This window comes from Camelus ferus, chromosome 3, assembly GCF_009834535.1.
Source record: "Camelus ferus isolate YT-003-E chromosome 3, BCGSAC_Cfer_1.0, whole genome shotgun sequence".
NCBI classification, from domain to species: Eukaryota; Metazoa; Chordata; class Mammalia; order Artiodactyla; family Camelidae; genus Camelus; species Camelus ferus.
In genome coordinates, this window is record NC_045698.1 from 105,014,242 (window position 1) to 105,036,580 (window position 22,339).

General features: G+C 45.6%; 1 protein-coding gene and 1 long non-coding RNA gene across 2 annotated transcripts in view; one reads left to right on the forward strand and one right to left on the reverse strand.

The window, feature by feature from the left end:
- Positions 1–644: 644 nt before the first annotated feature.
- Positions 645–6,697, reverse strand: LOC116662768. Its single transcript, XR_004318813.1, has 2 exons — positions 6,400–6,697; positions 645–3,100 (listed from the first exon to the last, which is right to left on the reverse strand). It is a non-coding gene; the product is annotated as an uncharacterized LOC116662768 (long non-coding RNA).
- An 11,683-nt stretch (positions 6,698–18,380) lies between these two features.
- ABLIM3 (actin binding LIM protein family member 3) overlaps positions 18,381–22,339 on the forward strand; it is a 108,160-nt gene continuing 104,201 nt past the window's right edge. Inside the window, exons 1-2 of the mRNA XM_032477066.1 lie at positions 18,381–18,535; positions 18,905–19,004. Of these exons, the coding sequence (XP_032332957.1) occupies positions 18,992–19,004 (13 nt within the window). The 5' untranslated portion in view covers positions 18,381–18,535; positions 18,905–18,991. The remainder of the gene's footprint in view (positions 18,536–18,904; positions 19,005–22,339) is intronic.

Consider the following 22,339-nt stretch of genomic DNA (forward strand, 5'->3'; position numbering starts at 1 on the left):
TAGAGTATGTAAGGGATATGAACAATAGGAGTTTTGTAGCGCTTTAAGCAGAGGGACATTGTGAACTAATTTCTCTGTTTTGTAGAGATTAGCCTGGCTTCAGTGTGGAGAAGAGACCAGAGGGGGCAGGAATAGATATGTGGGACCAGCTAGGATAAGCATTCTATTTCTGGATGAAGGCAGGTCAAACTAAGCTGTGGTACTGCAAGGGAGAGCAGAGTGGAGAGTATTAAGAGATGTTTAAGGGACTTGTTGAGGACCTCCTGGACATGAGCTGGTCAGAGTCATTGTTGAGGTGGGACAGATGGTGAATAGGAAAACAGAATCAGAATTCACCATTATCTCAAAAACCTCGAAGGAAATGTCACAGTAAGATAAAAAGCACATGAAATAAATGTAAAAATCTTAAAATACAATGACACAAGTACAGAGTGGGAAACAGCTAAAAGCAACACATATAAGAAATATGTCAGAGTTTTAGGCACCCTCAAGCTCCAAGTATGAATTTATTCGTAAATGAGGCTACCAAACATTAACGCAATGTAGGCCACATGAGGAGATTTACTGTGTCAGAAAACAAGATGGCGAGCCTTGCTGTGCTCTGGGCCGGCTGATGGGCTGTGCATTCAGCTCTAGATGACAGATACTGAAATAGGCATTTATTGACGGGAACTTCCTGAGAAAAGGGCAATAACTCAGCAAAGCAAATCATCAAGGAATACCTCAGTTAACAGAGGACATTTAGCAAACATGAGAAAAAACTCAGAGGGAACAGTCACATTTCAGTGCTTAAAGGCTCTCATGAGAGATTGTACTTCTGTGGTCTCTGGGAGTCTAATCCAGGGTGAGCGTTACAGGACGAAAGATTTCCACTTAGTGACAGAAAGAGTTTCCTAAATCAATCTGTCCCAAAATAGAAAACTTCAGCAACCCTGGAGCCTCCTTGGGGGAGAGTAAGCAGATGAAGGCTAAGCGAAGGCGGAGCCAGGTCATGAAACACAAGGCTTGTGTTTCTGGCTGCTTGGATTCTGAGCTTGATTCTCAAAGCAACGTGGAAACATCACGAGCATTTTAAAGGAGGCCTGCATCCTGTTCCAGTTTATGTTCTGGGAGGACCACTTCAGTGTTGAGGATGCCCTGGGCGCGAGCCTCCCTGGAGTGGTCAGGCGTGTCTGGAGCATGCACCAGCGCACACCCAGCTGCTGATTCTCTGACTGAGATTGCATTGACCGTGTAGATCAATCTGGGGAGAAATGACATCTTGACAACACTGACAAATCCACGTATGCAGCATGTCTCTCCATTTGTGTAGGTCTAGTTCAGTTTCTCTCATCAATGTTTTATAAACGTGAGCACATAAATCTTGCATGTGTGTTGTTAGACTTTTCTTTGTATTTTGTGGTTTGGGTACTGGTGTGACATATTGTTCGTAGAGTCTTTAGGATTTCCTACATAGATAATCATGTCATCTGCAAGTGAAGACAATTTTCATTTCTTCCTTTCTAATCTTAATACTACTTATTTTTTGTTCTTTCTTTCAGTACACCTTTGAATAGTAGTGAGGGTGGATATCTTTGCCTTGTTCCTGATCTCAGGGATAAGCATTCAGTCTTTTATACATTAAATATGATGTTAGCTATACATTTTCATAGTTGACCTTTATTAGATTGAAGAACCTCCCTATTATTTCTAGTTTCTTGGGAGATTCTTTTATGAATGAATGTTGACTTTTTCCAAAGTGCTTTTTTCTGCATCTATTGAGATAATCACTTTTTATCGGTTGATATGGTGATTGCATTGATTAATTTTTGAATATTGAACTAACCTTACAAGGATAAACTCTCGTCTTCATTATGTGTTATCCTTTTTATATATTGTTCAATTTAATTTACTACTATTTTGCCAAGGGCTTTTGCATCTCTGTTTGTGAGGGATATTTGGGCTGTAAATTTATTTTCATGTAATGTCTTTGTCTAATTTTGGTATCAGGTTAATACTGGATTTATAAAACAAATTGGAAAATATTTCATCCTCTTCCATTTTTTGGGAAAAAAAAAATTCTCTAGAATTGGTATTATTCCTCCCTGAAGTGTTTGGTAAAATTCACCACTGAACTCATGTGGACTAGGAGTTTTCTTTGTTGGAAAGTTTTTAGCCACAAATTTAATTTTTTAGTAGGTATAGCATTGTTTGGACTACCCATTTCTTCCTGAGTGAGCTTTGGGAGTTTGAGTCTTTCAGGCAGTTTTTCGATTTCATGTAAGTTCTCAAATTTATTGGTATAAAGTTGTTCATATTATTCCCTTATTAACCTTTTAGTTGCTATTGGATCTCTAATAAAATCTTCTCTTTCATTTCTGATATTGGTAACTGGTACTTTCTCTCTCTCTCTTTTTTAATTGAACATACCAGATAGAAATTTATAAATTATAGTTTCATGGATTTTCCCTATTGTTTTTCTGGTTTCCACATTGTTGATTTCTGCTCTTATCTTTATTTCCTCCTTTCTGCTTCCTTTGTGTTTAACTTGCTTTCTTTTTTATAATTTCTTAAGGTGGCAGCTAAGATCACTGTTGAAACTTTTCTTCTTTGAAAGTAATTAATGTCATACATGTTCCTAAAACATTTCTTTAGCTGTATCACACAAATTTTTACATGTTGTGTTTTCATTTGTCTAACTCAAAGTACTTTAGAATTTCCTGTGTGATTCCTTCTTTGATCCATGAGTTACTATTTAGAGTATATTTTTAAATTCCTAATTATTTAGAGTTTTGGAGGCTGTATCTCTAGTTTTATTTCTAGTGTAATGCTGTAATGGTCAGAGAACATGCTTTGTGTTATTTCAGTCCTTATACATTTGCAGAGGTGTGTTTTGTGGCCTAGAATGTGACTTACTTTGGTGAATGTTCCATGTGTACTTGAAAAGAATGTTTACTTTGCTATTGTTAAGTCGAATACATGTTAATTATGTCAGGTTGGTTGATAGTGTCCTTTGAGTCTTCAACCACATGTTGGTTGAAAGTTTCCTCAGTGTCGTTCTGTTCCTTCAGTCTCCTTCACGTCTTCTTCAGGAGTCATACAATCATAAATATGTATGCACCTAATAATAGAATTTGAGAATACAAAAAGCAAAATAGTGTAACTGAAAAAAATCCACAGTTGTATCTGAAGACATCAACACTGAGAGCACAAGTAGATGAAGAGAAGTTATAAGAGAAAAGAAGAGAAAAAGTAGAAATTCAACCCATATTTCTTCATCATCAGTATAACCTCACCATCATTAAACATTTATTGTCTCCCTGAGATATGCTTTACCATCAGGGGTTGAAAACTTCTATGTCTACAAGGGCCAAGCAGTTACATAAGTTAGTGGAGTTGGCTGGGTGACACCTGCTTTAGAGGAGGTCAGGGAAGCAACAGAAAGAGGTACAGCCCTGATGCACAGGAGGGGACATGGCCAGTCTAAGGAGGAGGACCCCGCTCAGCTGTTATAAAATGAGAAACATGCTGTAAAATATGACCAGACTTTCTTATTTGGCATGGAAACCAGAAATCCATGTCTTCAAGTGAATATCCTCATTTTTTTAATGTTGGAAAGGTAAATCAAAATAATACTTGAAACACTGTGTGAACCGATACTTTAGTACAAACAAACTTGCCTGCAGGCCAAGTCCAGCCCAAGGGCCTTTTCTTTGCAACCTCAGATATAAACGCTAATAATTCTTCCTCTTGGAGAGCTCACAATTTAGTTGGAATTACAAGATATGCACTTGCGTTATACGTTTCAAGGGAAACCATGGTGGGTGCCATTGAGAGATAAGAACAAAGTGGGATGTATTCAGACTTTTACTCATTCAACAAACATGCATTTATCACCTACTGTGTCCCAGATATTATTCTAGGTAGTGGAGATTCATCAATGAAAAAAACAGATGAAGTCCTTGCCCTCAAAGATCTACAAGTCTAGTGAGAGGATAAAGACAGTGAAAAATCATAAATGAATAAATAATGTAGTGAGTTATAAGAGGATATGTACTTTTTTTTTTAATTAAAAAAAAAAAAAGATTGGAACTGCCAGGGTAGAAGGGCTGCAATTTTCATTAGGACAGAGAGAGATGTGGTCATTGAGAAGGTGACAACTGACCAAAGACTTGAGGACGTGAGGGAGGGTGCGTGAACATCCAGGAGAAGAGCATGCCAGGAGGATGGGAATAGCCAGTGCAGAGACCTGAGGCAGGAGTGCATGCTAGAGGAAGACCAAGGTAGAAAGTGTTGCTTGAACAGAGTATGCCAGGGTGAGGGATCAATCATGTTTGGGAGGAAGCAAAGAGCACCTTGAAAAGGGGTTATTGAGGAGTGTTAAGTAGAAAGGCTGTTTGCAAAGGTATGCACAGAGTTAAGACAAACGAGCAAGGTCATGCCCTGGAGAGGTAGCACTAGCTTGATGGCTCTAGCACTTCTAGGCCAGAAGAGGGCAGCAGAGAGCAGGATTTCTGGAACCTCGAGGGGGCTGGCTGTGGGACAGGGCTTCTGGCAGGAGATGTGGTCTTTGGTGAAGGAACAGAGTCATGGCCACAACCAGGCTTGGCAAGGAAGGAAACAGAAGACTAAATACCTCAACCTCTCTCAGCTCCCATTTCCCCTTCCAGTACCACAGCCTGCCACCAACTGATCTAACTCCAAGCCAAAAGGCAGTGGAGCATGTTTGAAGATTCCTGTGGCCACTCTGCTGATGAGGAAAGGAGAGGGGAAAAGTCTGGAGAATGGATCCGGAGGGACAAAAGGAGAATGTCCAGGACAGAGAGAGTAGAGGGAGATGAGGCTTGTGGTTTTGTAAAGCATGGTAAGCCATCGCAAAAATATTACATTTTACTCTAACTGAAATGTGGAGCCACTGCAGGATTTTTTTAGCAGAAGATTGATATGTTGACCTTTAATTTGCAAAGAATCACTCTGGCTGTTCTGTAGCAATGGGCTGTGGGTGAGAGAAGAGCAGGAGTGGAGTCTACTGGCCTTGACTTGGACCTCGGTGATGGTGGAGATGGTGAGAAGTGTTCTGATTCTGTATATATCCAAATAAATCTAAAAGATTTCTAGATGGATTAAGTGTAGGATGTAGGAGAAAGAGAAGCATCAACAGTGACTAATGTTTTGGTCTGAGCACTCAGAAAGATGGATCCAGCGATCCCACTTCTGGGTACATATCTGAAGTAAATGAAATCACTCCTTGAAAAGTTATCTGTTCATTGCAGCATTATTTACAATCGCCAAGACATGTAAGCAACTTAAGTATCCACTGAAAAATAAATAGAAAATGTGATATATAGACATAGATAGATATGATGGAATATTACTTGCCATGAAAAAGAAGGAAATCCTGCCATTTGCAACAACATGGATGGACCTTGAGGGCATTATGCTAAGTGAAATAAGTTAGATAGAGACGAATACTGTACGATCTCACTTACATGTGAAATCTAAAAAAACAAACTCAGAAACAGAGAATAGATGAGTAGTTGCCAGAGGAGGGAATGAGGAGGTGGGCAAAGGGGGTGAAGGTGATCAGAAGGTACAAACCTCTGGTTATAAGATATATATAAGTCCTGAGGATGTAATGTACAGCATGTAGCCTATAGTTAACGATGCTGTATTGTGTACTTGAAAGTTGTTGAGAGAGTAGATCTTAAAAGTTCCTATCACAAGAAAAAAATTGTGATTATGTGAGGTGATGGATGTTAACTGGACTTATTGTGGTGATCACTTCACAGTTCTATACATACAACAGATCATCATGTTGTACACCTAAAATGAAAACAATAGTATAGGTCACCTATATCTCAAAACTGGAAAACAGAAGTAATTTTGAAAAAGAAAATTATAAGAACAGTAAAACCAAAAAACAAAAGAAAGAAAGAAAAAGCAAATATATTTACAGAACACCAACTTTGTGCTGGACACTCTTCCAGGCACTAGGGACAAAGCAAGGAATGAAACTGACCAGGAGCCCCACTCTTGTGGAAGTTTCAGAATGACGTTTGTCCAGCATTAGCAAAGACCCACCTGGCAAGAAAGGTCTCTTTCTGGAGACTCACCTACAACCCTAGTCCAACAGCCTCTTATTTCTCAACTATTTTCTACTCTACCCTCCACATCAAGACTCCCAGATGCCAGTTCTTTGGTTTTTATAACTAACACTTTGTTTAAAATTTTATATTTTAGTGAGGAAAACTCTTTTTATATTACATGTAATAATATAAATACATTTTGGTCAACAAAGTGAAAAATAAAAGAAAAAAGAACTTCACTTAATCCTTACAACACCCCATTAGAGCTTTACTAACATGGTCCCCAGGTTAGAGATCAGGACACCAAGAGTCTGGGTGACTCGCCCCAACTCACCTGCTGACAGGACAAAGCAGAGTCAGGGCTGGATCCCGGGAGGGGACTGCAGGGCCCTGGTCCTCACTACTCTGCCAGGAGGGCCCAGCAGTGTCTGTGTTGTAGCCCGACTGCCATCAGAGGTGCAGACAGGTCACTGCACAAGGGGCGAGGTGTTACCCAGACTTTCCTCTTGTCAAGGGTCAGCCGAGGTACTGGCCCAGCAGCTCCGGGGAGGAGGTGGGGCTGCTGACCAGGGCAGAGGTCACCATGCCACCAGCTCTGACCTCACCCGGACTGCTGACTGCTCTTACCAAAACATCAGTTTCCTGTTTCTTGGCTCCCACAGCCAACCTTAGGTCAAGGGCAGGCAACTGACGCCTCACCCTGAAAGGTTAGCAGTCAAAGTGTCTTTATAGTAACGGGTCCACTCCCCAGCCCATGTTAAAGATAAAGAAAATGAGGCCCATGAAAACCGAGTCATGTGTTCAACACTTACAGACAGTTTTGTTGCAAAGCCTATAGCCTCTCTTATAAGAGAACTCAGACCTCAGGACTCTCCGCTCAGCATGCTTCCACAAAACATGCTAAACTAATCAGTTCATGTTTTCAGATTAGGTTCCCCAGTGAGCAGGCTGGGACAGGAGGGTGTGCATGTGTGTGTGTGTGTGTGTGTGTGTGTGCACGCACACCAAGTCAGGATACAAGCCGAGGTCTGACACTCCCCACCACTCCCGGGGAAAGGAATTTCTCCTGAGTCCAACTTATCTTTAAGAAAAGTTCAGGTTTTATGCATCTGACCCAGTGAATGGGACAGGAAGGAGGTGCCCTTCCAGCCAGCGAGGCCACCTCAGGTGTCTTTCCTGGAGACACTCGCACCCGGGCACCAACAGGCCGTGCAAGCAGCATGGCTGGAAATAGTGAGAAATGGAAGGGACGTCAATGCCCATCAATATGAAAACAGTCAAATACTGACAGTGGATTTAGTCATCAGTGAAAAAGAATGAAGCAGGTCTAGATGGAGAGTCAAGGAAAGATCTCTAAGCTATATTATGATGCAAAAACTGAAGAAACTTGCACACAGTGATAGAGTGTGGCCCCACTTATGTACAGAAGCACACTATATATGTGACTTTGAACGTACAGGAAAGAGACCACATCAGCCTGATGATGGTGATTTGTTTATTCACTCCACAGATGCACATCCAGGGCCCTCCCCATCCCCCTGGCCCTGGGCTGGATGAGGGGTCAGCAGAGCCCAGAGCAGACAACACCCCTCCTCCTGTAGCCAGGTGAGGGGGTGGGGTTGGTAGGAGAAGGGAGAAGAGCATTATCTCTCTTTTAAAAGTGCTCTGTGTTATCTGAGGTTTCTAGCAACAGTTATTCACATATGAAATATGTTGTTGTGAATATGTAAATATGTAAATAAACAAAAGAAGAAGGTGGTGGGAGAAGAGAGGAGGAGGAGAAATTCAGGGCTGAGTATGGCGTGTTGGAGGGGCTCTAAAAGGGGCCTGAGGGAGGGGGAGGGTATGCTTAGCATGCACGAGGTCATGGGTTCAATCCCTGGTACCTCCTGTAAAAATAAATAGACCTAATTACCTATCCCTACCAAAAATAAAAATTCCAAAAGGGGCCTGTGAGGTCTCCTTAGGCACTGACGTCACAAGAGGCATCAGAATCCCTGGAGAGAAAGTCACTGGAAAACTGTATATACCTCCTAGATGATCTTGATTAGCTGAAATTTTGTTAAATACTGCCTCTGGGGTTCCTTTCACAGGGATGAGGATTCGGGTGTAGACTCCGGGGGACTTCAGTGCCGAGCTCTCCTTTCTTAATCTTCTGATCCACACCAAAATGAAGTTACAGACTTAACCAGCAGAGGGCAGCACAGGCAGGTTACTTAAGCTGCAGAGGAAAACAATCTCACCTGAGGAAACTATGGTCCTCCCACAGCTCCAGGCTTCCAGGTCTCTCCGAGGATTATTTTAACTGAATGAGATCTGGGGGTCCTAACCTCTGATGATGTAAGTCCCATGGATGCAAAAATATCATTGGCTTGGAGCAACGGAGGATTTTTTTGGTGAGTGTTTTATTTTTCATTACTCAATTCTAGTGGTTCTAAACCTAAGGCAGTTTTGCCTCCAGGGGGACATTTGATAATATCTGGAGACATTCTTAGTTGTCACAGCTGGCTCCTACCTTCCAGTGGACAGAGGCCAGAGATGCTGCTAAACCACCTACAATGCACAGGAAAGCCCCCACCACAAAGAATGATCCAGCCCAAAATATCAGCAGTGCCACCGTCAAGAAACCCTGCTCTATTCAGTCCACTCATGCTGATCCATATCTTTGGCAACTTATTGAATGATTATTGAACTGTTTCCATAGATCACAGGAAAGGAAGAGATGATAGGCAGCTGTTCAAATTGGACACCTGAGAGTTACTACTTCCCATTGAGCAGGAAATTTAGTGGCTGAGGGGTCCTGTGGTTAGATTTGAATGTCATTTCTGCCCTAGACAAGCTGAATGGAAACAGGCACATTATACAAAATCTCTCAGCTTTCATTTCCTCTGATGTCAAATGACTATAAGCCCCAGGAGGGCAGGGACTCTCTCTATTTGGGGCAACAAAGTATATATATTCTCCTCACACATAGCAAGTCCTGGTGTGTTTATCTAAGGAATAAATAATACCTGACCTGCTTATGATCTTTTTTAAATCTGATATTGATTGCTACTTTTAAAATCTTGATTAGAAACTTGAATGTTAGGGATTATTTTTATTAACTGCACCTTGTCCTAGCAGGGCCAGGCCTGTACTGCATAATAGGTATAGTATCCTGTACTACTGCATGTACCAGTATTGGTGGTGGGAAAGACTGTAGGCTCTGGTCTCAGATAGCCTGGGTTTAAATCTAAGTTCCACTCCTACTTGATTTACCCTCTCTGTGCCTCAGTTTCTCTATCTGAAAAAATGGGGTGATAACAATTCCCAAGTCACAGAGTACTTGAAAGAATTAAAGTTAAAGGAGATAATGAAGGCAAAGCTCTTAGCCCAGTGCCTGGAACACAGCAAGCTCTCAGCAAAAGAAGGCTTTATAACGCATTTGGCCTCCAGCCTCCAAATCAAAGGCACCTCCTCAGTTAACTCTCCAGCCAGAAGTGGAGGCTCAGTACTGACATCAGAATCTGACCCCAGAGACCAGGCTGACCTGGCTCCTTCTGCTGCATGGAAATTCAGGAGCTCACCCTTACTCCCCACTCCATGTGCTGGAACGAGGGGTTTTGGAACAAACATTCCATATTCTTCTGTGTGCCCACTTAGTCATATTCAAAATACAGCCCCCATGATTAGTTATACAGAATTTTCATTCTGCTAAAGGGCCAAAGAACACTAATAAAGATGAAACCTGAAAATTGTTTGGGGAGCAGAGAAACAAATGAGGAAAAGAAAACTGCAGCCTTTGATTCAATAATGAATTTTGCATAAAGGGCTCCGTATTACAATGCACCAGAGACCATCCTGCCACACATTCTGCATTCCATTTTTTATGAGAAAGAGGAAAATGGAAAAAAAAAACACACTAAACTGATATTTAGGGCATATTAAAGAAAGTGTATTCAAGCATGTATCTTGATTTGAGCACGTGGACACAAACCATTTATATTTTATAGCATAGTAAAAGCTGGGAGTTGAAAAGAAGCATCTAGCCCAATCCTTTCATCTTCTAGAAGAGCAGATTGGAGCATCTGGGCATTAAGTCACAGGCCCACACCTCAGCCTTGTAATGGCCGACTTGGAAGTGGAGCCACAGGGCTTGTCCCTTCGTCCAGTCCTGCCTGACTCTGGGATTTGGCTCCTGACAGGAGGGGACTGGAAGGAAACTTGGGTCCTTCTTCTCCAAGTGCACTCTTCTCACTGGGCTTGCGAAGGTCACACATTCCCATAATCTTTACTGAGCACCTACTATGTGCCAGACGCCATTCTTGCTGCTTGGTGCTTGGGCTGCAGAAGAGGACAGGACAGGTGCTTGCTCCTACTGCCTGTAACTTCCAGTGGGCAACACAGAGGATAAAAGTGCATGAACAAACTGAGCAACATAACTTCTGGCAGTGTTCCATTCTCCAGGGGAATTTAAAACAGTGCATGTGAGAGAGGGAACTATGGGGAGGGTGACTTGGAAGGCCTCTCTAGGCAGGAACGTTCACTAGAGACGAGACCTGAACCACGAGAAGGAGCCAATCAACATGGACATTGGAGAGAAGATGGTCAGATCAGAAGGAACTGCAACCATGAATGCCTGGGGCAAGTGTGGGAGGCGGGGTGCACAGAAAGGAAGCCTGCATGGCTGGAACAGAGTGAGCGAGGGGGAGATGCCAGGAGAGGCGGTCAGAGCCTGGGCAAGGCCATGTGCTGCGGCTGCGGGCACTCGCCCAGCGTCTCCCTGGAAGGTGGAGGCAGGGCTAAGATTCAGACTGGAGTCTCCAGGCTCAGTTTTCATGGTTCTGTGTCAACTGTGCTGGGCAGACCCGTCCATCATGTTGAGTCACCAGGAGGTCAGTTGCAGGAGGACCCTGACGCACTGGACTCTGGCCACGTTGTGCTCACTCTCAGGACCTGGCATGGGACAGGCCTCCAAAGGCCAAGGGAGCCCACAGGGGTCAAGTGATCAGACAGCATGGCAATGAAAAGTGGACCCTCCCTTCCCTTTAGTCACAGAGACCCATTCAAGGTTAGTCAGGTCATGAATCGGCCCTGCCAGCCAAGAGGAAGTGCTCAGTAGAGCCTGGGGCTAATTTTTTAACTGTTATCAATTTTTAATCACACAAGGACTTGTGAATACATTTTTCTTTTTTTAAATGAAAGAAATGAAAGAAAACATGGTCCTTAAGGCTCGTGCCCTCTGGAGTCCCCCTCCAACCCTGGTCATTTTGTTAGTTCTCCATTCGCTGTCCCACTAGAGCTGAATACTATTACTATCAGTTAAATGGGAGGCCTTCCAGACCATTTCTTAAGTCTTAAAATGTATATGTGTGTACTCCTGGAAAAGATAGTGTGATTTTTACAGGTTCATTTAAATAAATTGTAGCATACTACATGTGATGGCCCTGCAACTTGTCTTTGCCCCCCACCCCGCCCCCTGCACACATGCAGACACACACACACACCAGAAAATAGATCTTGAATAGCTATCCAGGTTATATAAACACCCACCTCATTTTACTAATCGCCGTGTAACACTCCTTAGTATGATATGCCACAGTCTATCTCCCTACGAATTGTCATTTAAACTGTTTCCCACTCTTTTTTGCATTACAACTAAAATAGTGCAATGGAATATGGAGTAAAATGCTGCAATGGAACTTCCTCTCTGCCCACTTTGTGAATGCTCCTCTGTGTCATAAGGAGGACTTTGCTCTTAGATGCAACCCCCACATGGAAGCAGAATCAGCTGTGGGAATTTCTGGCAACCGAGCGGTCACCTAGAACCCAGAGACCTTGCCTCAGCACTGCCGTCCTCACCATTAGTCTGCTGCAGGCTGTTTGCCAATTCCCAATGCCTTTTGGATTCTGTAGAAAGAGGAACTTGTTTTTGATGAACTCTAAAAACTCTCACAGTAATGACAGTCTAAAACTCTGTGATCCCAGGTAGTGTACGTGTAGGGTTCTCTCACAAGTGGAAGTTTGATGCCCTTTCAGAGGTCATGAGGTGCTTGCAGAAGGCCCATGGATTGCAGTGTGACCCTCCAGGCAGTGGCACACACTGTAATGGTGAGATGACTGGTGCACTTACGCCGCTGAGATCTGCTGGCCCTTCTCCATGGCTGTCCTGGATAGCAGGGCATATGATGTCACCTTTTGCAAATTCTGTGTAAATAACTAAGTTATAATGAGTGAGGGGGAAATAATCCCCACCTACTTTGCATAGACTTTAGTCTACAAAGCACACAGGTTCTCATTTCATTCCTGGAACAACCCTGAGATATACACAGGAAAGGGAGAATTATAATATATTTTATAATAATGTTAATGGACTTGTTATTCATTACAGCCAAGTATATTAAGACAACAAAGATTAACTGGTTGCCCAAGGCCATGCAGCTAGGAAGGGAGGGCAAAGCTGGAACCCAGGTCTTCTGATTCCCTGTCCTGTTCTCATGCACAGGGCAGCATTGGACTTTCCAGCTGTGTGGCTGTGAAGACCCATTTGTAATCCTTAATAACTAGGAGAAATATGCATCCTTAGCAGATTCTGAAGGATTTAGTGGAAGACCATATTCAGAGATAGAATTCAGGTCTTAAAGAGCCAAGTGAATAGAGGGAGGAGAGCCAGATTTTGGGGGAGAGGGCATGGGAATTAATGTAACTGAACTCTAAGAAGAAATAAGTAAGTTCAAGTTGTCTGAGAGGCTTTCACTCCACACATTAAGTAAAGACACTCTCTGGGATACCTGAGCTAGCTGGTCATGAAGGCCTCTCTAGGGACTTGGCAATTAAGGTGAGACCTTGGGGATAAGCAGATTCCAACTTTGCAAAGAAACAGGAGAAAAGCAAACCAGGTATAGGGAACAGCATATGTGAAGTTTCCAAGATGGACAAACCCACTGAAAGGCCAAGGAGTCCCTCTGTGCAGGGAGCCAAAGGGGAGGGGGGATATAAAATAAGGTGGGCCCCCCTACTGACTGCTCTGGGCTCAGATGGGACTTGAGGGGATCTTAAGGAAATGACTGACTTTATTCATGGGAAGCACAGCAGAGGAGGGCTCTGCCAGGAGAAGGGCAGGTGGAAGAGAAATTATGGATGAGTAACGAGTAAGAGTCAGTCCCTTAACCCGTAAAGTGGAAGAGTCATTTAGAAGGTCACCGAGGTCCCTTTTAGGTTGGGTGTACCAACACTGCAATAGCCCAGAGGAGGCTGGCCAAGGGAATGGCAGGCCCTAGTACAGCCCTCATGACTCCCGGATTCCCATCCGGAGCTGGCTCTGCCCCAGCTCCTTGCTTCTGCTGGCAGGAAGGAGGTTCAGGTTGTGGTCGGATGTGAGCGTGAGGCCTCTGCAGAGCCCCGTGGTGGGACCGTCTGCCCGGAGCGTCCCCACAGCCAGCACTGCAGCCCCCAACCCACTGGCCTCAAAGCCAGTTCCTTTGTTCCCCCCAGAAGCTTCCCAAAGACCGCAGGAACCCCTTTAATTTTCCCTAAACATTTCTCCACAAAACAGTATGAGGAACAGGAGGAAAAGCACGGCCCTATAACAAAGCTGCCTCAGCTAGAAAAACCAGCCTGCGACCTGCCAATTCCTTAGGTTTCAGGGCTCCCCCGGGAAGCAAAGAGGTGCAGACATGGAGTTAGGAAGCACCACGCATTTCCTGGCGGGAAGAGCACTCTCCACTCAGGACCTGGGTCTCGGCGCAACCCAGCGGTGCCCCTGGGGGATCAAGGGCCCTGCACCAGCCTAGAACATGGTCAGACTTGCCCAGCTCCAGCCACAGGTCATTCAGATGCTTAGAGTGAAAGGAACCTTGAGACTCAATCTGGTTCAAGCCTCCATGTATAAATGTGGAAACTCTGGCCCAGAGAGGGTCACCTTGCAAGTCAGTAAGGTTGTTCCAAAGCGAATAAAGCCAGGTGTGTGAGCATTTACTAGATGTCTGGCACGGTGCTAAGTTGTTAATGTCTCCCTGCTGTTAGCACTCACAGTGACATAGGCACTGCTATGATCTCTTCTTCACACACTGAGAAGCTGTGGCCTAGAGAGGTTAAGCCACTTGCCTAAGGTCACACAGCTGTGATGAGTAGAGCTGGGATTCTACTCCAGACCACTGTATCCCACTCCCCAGGCTTTGACATCCTGCTGCATCAGGACTGTAAGCAGCATCTCTGACCTCCCAGTCCATTTCCACCCCAGGTTTGTTAATCCTGAATGTGGTCTTGACTATGTACCTCCCACTCAGCTCTTCCACAAAGAAGCCGGCACATCTGTGTCCTGGCCTCCCTCCCCAACGGACCTCTGATTCTTTTTTGCCATTTAGTTCTGCACCCTCTCCTTCCCCCAGCCCTACACCAAATCAGCATGGTGGTTCCTTCCTCTTCAGCCTCAGCTCAAATGCCAGCCGTTGAGGAAGACACCTGTTTCCAGGTGTCCATGATTGCCCCTCCGCTCTTACTTTGCAGATTGTAATCATAAGTCTGTGTGTTTACTTATGTATTGACTCCTCCCCCTCTTTCTGGTCAACATGGTGCCTGGCATAGAATAAACAATCAGAAGTTGTTGAAAGAATGAAAAAATGAACTAAAAACCTTAGTCCTTCAAATTAATGTCTGCCCAAATCTCTTACATCTAACACTTGTCCAGCTGACTTGGTTAAACCTACATAATCCAAAAATTTACCTTAATCCAAGGGCCTGGTAATTAGGAGTGTGCCCTTCCAGGTCTTTCTCTATGCATTATAGGTATACATACATGTAGCACCTACATAGGATCCCATTTGTAGAAAAGTAACTTCACTATTTTATACAATATATTGTATATATCCTATATGTTCTCTATATTATATATGTATGATATCATACATAATAAAATATACCCACATGTATAAATTATCCAAAAGAACATACTATATATATGTTTCTGCAATGTTCTTATTTAATCACATACAATGAAAATCTTCCCTCACGACCACATGTAGATCTGTCTCATGTTAAAAACTACATACTATTTTTCAAATAAAAATAAAGGGAGTACTCCCTCTTGATGAGATATTCAAACAGCCTAGGGATGGCAAGTAGAAACTCTCAGATCACAAGCACCTCTGCCTAGCCTTCCCGTCCCTCACAGGCCAGAAGGATTTTGTGTTCAAGAGGAGGATGGATGAGAGCGTACCCATGAGTGGACGGGAGCAGCACAGGAGTGGACAGGAGGCAGGCTGATGTGGAGGGCAGACGTGTAGGATGGAGCTGGAAGGGCACACGAGAAAGGCAACGGGAAAGAAAAGCTGGGGGTCTAGGGCTGTGTCCATCAATAACAGCAATGAAGGGGCAGAGAGTGGGGAGGGGAGCCAGACCACTCTGTGTGGCGACAGGAAGTCAGAGAAGAAGAGAAGCGTTATGGGGGGAGCACTCGGAGTGAAACTGGCCCCCCAGCTTTCCTCTTTCCCCCTGAAGAAGGTGGAAAGTCTGTTTCCCAATGGTTTTGCCAGCTGGTTTTCCAACACCCAGGAGCATTTGACTATTTCCGAGGGAGACTTGTTTATCTCCATTCTGGAGTCTTAAAGTTCAAAACAAACTTCCAAACAAAGGGACCCTCTGCTCTGCGGGTCTCGGCTCCATTCTCTTGCAAGGGCAGAGCCAGGATTCTGCTTTCCTGATGATTTTCACAGCCCATTCCACCGAGGATCCCACCCCCAGCTTCCTCCTGCGTCTTTCCCGGCTGCCTCCATTGTTGTGGACATCCTCACCCGTATAGCTTCTCTAGCTTCTTTTAACCCTTTTCTCCCTATCCTTGTAACTGCGCAGGGAAAATGAGATTGTTTCCCCAACAGAAGCTAATCGGGGCTTTTTAGAGTAGATCCATGGTCCCTTCAAAGAGCTGAACTCATCAGCAGCCCGCTGGGTTAGGTATTAAAAGGAACCCTGGACAAGAAGAGCTGGTCAGTTAAGCCCTCTGTCGTTGGGGAACTCTCAGGCATATTTTCATGGCCACTGCTCTGTGGAAAAGCCCAACAGGTCAGTAGAAAATTGACAAGACTGTCTCAGGGGGTGAGTATAAGTGAGGGATGATACTAATAATTAACACATGTCAAGTCTTCACTTGCCAAGCATTACACTGAGTACTTTCACACACACAGCAATCCGTGAGGTAGGCACCATATTATAACCGTTTTACAGCTGAATATGAGGCTCACAGAGGCTGAGTCTCTTGCTTGGAAGTGATGGAGCTGAGACTGAAAATCAGCCAGGCTGGTAAGTGCTCCTGGGCTCTTAACCAAGCCACCACCTGGTTTACCTGATTCACACTTGGCTGAGTTAATTGTTGTCTACCTCCACTTCCCACCAAAAGATTTATGTTCTAGGAGGGCAGGGTCCTTGTTTGTCTTGTTGTCCGCAGCTGCCAGCGCAGGGCCAAGCACAAAGTAGATACTCAATAAATGACAGCTGAGTAAATGAATTAATGAAAAATATGCTTTTATTTGACTATGTAAACCTGAACTCTGAAAAGTTCTGCAAACCTTGAGGCTTTGGGTGATAACTTAGTGTGTTCAGTGAACAGGCCTATTAATTTTACATATTTAATTTATATGAACTTTCTCCCAGGGAAAAAATATCTTTTTTCTAAGTAGTAGAACCTAGCAAGTTACATGTAACTTGGGGATTGGATAAGGAATCTCAGTCTGAGAAATGTAGGAGGTCTCTAACGAGATCTTTGGGACTCATTTAAATATTTATTAAGCACTACTGTGTTTTGAAAGCTGTTCTAGGCCTTTTCAGAAGCAAAGAGGGGTCTGTGAATCACCTGGGATCCTTGTTTAACATGCAGAGCCAGAGAACCAGGAACCATTTTTTGCAGATCTCTCAGGTGATTGTTATACAAACAAAACTGTGAGGAGGTTGCAGTTACACCTCCTCCACTCAAAGAAATTCCTAAAAAGCTATTGAAATGTGTTTCAAATCCAATGACCCTTCAGTTTATCTAAAGATTCTTTAACTGCTATCACGTCTTGGGGTCAAGAGCCATATCAAATTTTTTCACTCTGTGTAAGGCAGAAACATTGTGTTTATCTAAAAAGATGTTCTTTTCCTAGTTTTAAGAGGAGGGCTACCTACCCTTACCCTGACATCCCAGATTCTGGTGCCCTGACTCACTCTCACAAGGGACCACGCTAGAAATGAGAAGATATGGTTCAGTTCTGCCACCAGATGCTGTGTGTCTGAGGGCAGGTAGCTCAGCCTCTCTGACCCACTGTTTCCTTGTCTATAAGTTGGGGGTGTGTTCACAGCTTTTTGATTCTATGCATACTCTAACCAGAGTCATTCTGTAGACAGGTACTATGTGGCCTTTCAGTCTTGTTTTTCTACTCAAAAGTGATGCTTCTGTGACCATGAACTAGGTTCATAAGGTGACAGGGTAAGTAGTCAGGGGAATATAAAGAACCTCACCCCACTGAATTAATCATGGCCAAGAAAATCAGAATAAAGGTTTCTGTAATACACGCCTACAAAAACTACAGGGGGAAAAAACAACTTTTGGACAAGAGTTAGTGGCCGTACAAAACTGGGTGAACCAGTGAGGTTAAGTCATGAGGCCACATACCAGCTTTTTGCCTCAGACAGGGAAGTGTTTCAAGGTAGGGATTCCTAGACCTTCTACTCTGAGGGCTTCCTGATATTAGACCCAGAGAAGACCCAGGATGTTCTGTCAACAAATATTTATCGATACCTACCACGTGTTGGGTGCTCTTCTAGGTACTGAGGGCCTGGCAATGAATCTTACGGACAAGACCCATACTTTGATAGAGTTAACAGTCTCATGGGGAAGAGAGATGATAAACAACTGTAACAAATGAATCAGTGATAAGGGGTACGAAGGGGGAGGTAGGGACAGAAGTTAAGTCTTCTTAGCCCCTAATGTCTCACCCACTTGTCCAGCCGCCACCTTCCACACTTGAGGAAGATGACACAGACGGCACTGATCTGCTCAAGACCAGACTACACCCATCTGATCAGAAGCAGGATTAGAAGCTAACACTGTCTTCCTGCAAAGCCAATCCTTTCTTCACAGCCCCTCCCGATGACGTGTCTATTTTCCTATCATTGTTTAGCTTTTAGAACCCAGTACCCAGGGAGAGGAAACAGCGCTCAGGCATCCCCTTGCTGGCCCCAGGACGCAAGGGCCCCATCCATCCGCCTTCACTCCCCGGGACCCAGGGAGAAGCCCCGGCGGGGCGGGGCCTGGATACGCGCCGGCGCGTCCACCAGGTGGCAGCAGCGAGCGGCCGCGCCCCCCGCGCAGCCACGCCGCGAGCCCGCATCATGGATGTCGAGCTCTCCTATTTCGCTTCGCTCGCCTTGGAATTCGAGACCCCAGAAGAGGACCAGGATTCATGAGCCGGTCGCAGGGGCCCGGACTGGGGCCTCTGGCTCCCGACACTGGCCGAGAGGTGAGTCCTGGGGCGGGTCGCTGCTCGCGGCAGCCGGGCGGGGACGCGCTGCCCAGCTGAGCCGGGCGCCCGCGCGTTGCCCCCGCCCTGCCTCCCTGTGGTCCACACCCCCTTTGGGCTCCCGAGCTGCTGGGCTGCAACAGTCGGGGGTGTGCGCGAGCAGGCGCTGCCAGCCTGGCTTCTGCCGGGCAGTCAGGGTCCAGGAGCTGGAGGACCTGGGCGCACGTATCCTCTGCCTCCTCCTCCCTCCTGCTCTCACCTGCGCCAATTAGTCTACTCGCCTTCAAGGCCAGTGGCTACAGCCAAGACGGAGAGGGGACAGCACCTGAGGATACAGAGCTAGCATTGGACTGCCCTTTCACCCTCTAGGTGATGAGTGAGGTCGGAAGATCTGAAGATTTAAAAAGCAACGGGAGCCTACGTATTGAATGAAAGACCCAGTGCGAAGGCATCACCATGAACACGAGCAGTAAGTGGGTCCTCCTCTCCTTTGCCATGGGAACAGGGTGGGGGCGGGAGGTGCAGGAGCCTGCGCTGGGGCTGCCTGGAAGGAGGAAGGAAGCCTGGCACGGGATGGACACCAGGCCCCCAGACTCCTCCTTGGTCCTTTCTGTGCTCCCCGGCACAAGGATATGGCTTCAGCTTTTCATGATAATTTAACTAATGTTTTATCGGCAGCGTCACTCGCCTCTGTGGGGAGGCTGCTTGTCTCCTTCTAGCAATGCCTGGGAAGGCCTAGGAAGCCGTAGTGTGGCCATTGTCTGACTGTGGGGGCTCTGAGGAGACCTCCCGGCACACAGCTGGAAAGCCATGGAAGGCCCAGCTTGCCCTGGAGCTGGGAGGAGCAGGGAGGCTGGCCCTCCCGCTGGTGGGTGGGTGGATGTGGGCAGGCCCTGGGATAGGAACTAGCAGTTTGATAAACATATCATCAGGAAGCCACCTTTGGATCTGGAGGTTGTGAAATAGCCCGCTCTTGTGTGCAGGCAGCCCCATGGGCCCAGGGCTGATTTTTTTCACACACCTGCAGGCTGTCTAGCCATCCTGTGAAAGAGAGAAAAAGAGACAAGCCCTTTGGCCAATGTTTCTAACATGCTGGAGGCAGCAACTGCTTTGCAGAGCCAGGACCAGACATTTTGCTGCTGAGCTGAGCCTCAACTGCTGAGAAATGCAGTAAGAAGTACAAGGAGGCCCACTCTATTTCTCTTCAACATAATTCCTTTGCCCATGGGCTGCTGGGGCAGGTGGCCTGGGCGCCACCCTAGAGGGAGGTCTGGGTTCAAGTCCCTCCTCCTGCCACTGGGCCAGCTTAGCTTGCCTGGGTTATTCAGCAGCAGGTGGGGTTGTTGAACTGGAGAACCCCTAGGAACGTTCACTTCCCTGGGTCTATGACTTTGCCGTCTCCTCTCTGGATCTCAGATTGCTCATTGTAAGATGAGAAGAGTTGAATTAGAGGTCTTGCTAATCTAAGAATCTGCAAGTTTCTTCTAAAAAAGCTAGAACTGAGAAGCAAGGCCCGAAAAAATCAGTACTTCTGAGTCAGACCAAACCCAGTTTCTTCCCCTCCCTCCATTTCAAGGCTGTTGGCATGGAGGGGAGGAAAACAAAGCGAAAGCCAGGGAGATGGAAATGAAATATATTTATTTACTATGTATTTGTATGACTCATCTCTCTGCCATCTTCCTTTGTGTATTACATAGCTATGCTAAGCAAGCGATTGTAGCTGGATTCCCTCTACCTCTTACAGCCCAAGCATTTTGCCTCTTGATTGTGATCATCTGGAACGGGGCTGGGGCTTCACGCTAGGCTGAGGAGAAGAGCAATATTAGGTAGACCTGATCACCTAGTGGGCCACGTATTTGCATCCGTGTGCTTTCGGACAAGTAAAGATGTGAACTGCCTGTCACTTCCCACTATCTCTAGGGAAAATATGTATTTATGGGAGCTTTTTCGCACTAAATGACAGAAGAGAAAGATGGCTCATCTGTTTTTCACAGAACTAAGAAATAAGGAAATAAGTGGCTTGCCCTTCTCTCTGAAATCATAAGGAGCTCTTGTCCCATTAGCAGCACTGAGTATTCCTAAAAGAAGGAAACGGAATTTACTTTTTTTTAGACATAACAACCAGTAGAATTGAATACTGCGGAAGACAAGAGTGCATTTTTGTTAGTCCTCTTCTCCCACAGTATTCAATTCTACTGGTTGTTACGTCTTAAAACCCAATCCTTATGCCCGCAGTTAAACCTAAGAGAAACTCTTACTCAATTTTTCTTTCCCTTCCTCCTACCGAGGCCTCACTCTTTACCAACCACTGTGCTATGCATTTCACCTGCACCTTCTCCCCAGAATCTCCCACCCAGCCTGTGAGATGGGCATTATTGCTCCAGTTTTACAAGTGAAACCTTTGAGCCAAAGTTCAATAACTTCTTCAAATCATGCAGGTGATTGTTGGATTATGAAAGGTACTTGGGTGCATAACATTTTTGACAGTGCGGACTGTTCCTAATGAGAGATTTAAATGTTACCATTGAGGTGGGGGCGGGGCAAAGCATGCGCTGATTATTAGGCTGCTAGTCGCTTCACCTGTGGAGCGGTGAAGTGGCGCGTGGGCTGCACGTGAGAGTTGATAGAGTTCACGCCTTGGAATCAGGTGATCCCAGGTTCTAGTTCTGTTGGCTGCATGGTCCTCAGCATAATTGTCTCATCTGCAAAATGGGAATGGCGGGACCTACTTCAGCACAGAACAGAGATAAATGTTCATGTGTAAAATTGAGAGAGTGGTATCCGGGCAGGGCTGGTGTCTTGTGAGCGATGGTGGCCAGGCTGTCATCATCACTGCAGTGGTCATTGTGGTTCTTGTCCTTGACTTTATGACATTAGCAGGCAAGTCACTCACCCTCTCAGTGTCACAACTTTGTCATAAATTCAGATGAATATGGAAGTGTGATCTTGAGGATTAAACAGGATTGTGACAGATTGCTTTGTAAATATGTGTAAATTGTTTTTATTAATAAGAAACACGTGTCTCAGATGGCAAATCCAGGGGAGTGCCCAGTGACTCATCAGAGTACATTTTAATTTCATCAGTATTCTTTCTCCTGAAATCTAGCTGACCTTTAGCACACCACAAAGCAGGACCATGAGAGGAAGGGGTAATTTTGGAGATGACTGAGTAGGGTCCAGACCTGGCAGAATGCAACAGGTGGGCTCCAGCCCTTGGAGCCAGTAAGGGAGATGGGGAGGAGGGCTCCTTACAGAAAGAACAAGACGCCAAAGGCATGAGCAGGACTCCCAGGGCTAGTACTGACATGGTCCCTCCCTTGGGCCAAGGGCTTCAGGGAAAACAGAGCCATCATTTCTACCTTGGCCTCTGTGGGGTGGGACTGCTTCCCCTGCGGGCACCCAGCCTAATTCCAAGGATCTGTCTTTTGACTCCTGACCTGCTGAGGCAGCCCCTTAACTGGCCTCCCTTCACCCACTCCAGCCCCCTCCAGTCTCCCCCCACCCCCACTGCATCATGCTCTGGTTAAAATGCAGATCCCATTGCTCTTAAGATGCAAGAGGAAAGCCCTCAGCAAGGCCTGCAGGGCCCCCTGTGGCCCGGCCTTGCTCACGGCCCCAGCTCATCCACACTGCACCATTCTCCATGTTCCCATCATGTTTGCCTCCTTCCATTCCCCTGAGGACCTGTTCCTTCCTCCTGGAAAACCCTCTCTCCCTCCAGCACCAGCCCCTCTGCCGAACACCCCTCTTCATCCAGGCTGGCTTCCTCCCACTCCCATTCCCCAGTCCAGCTCACATCCCCCA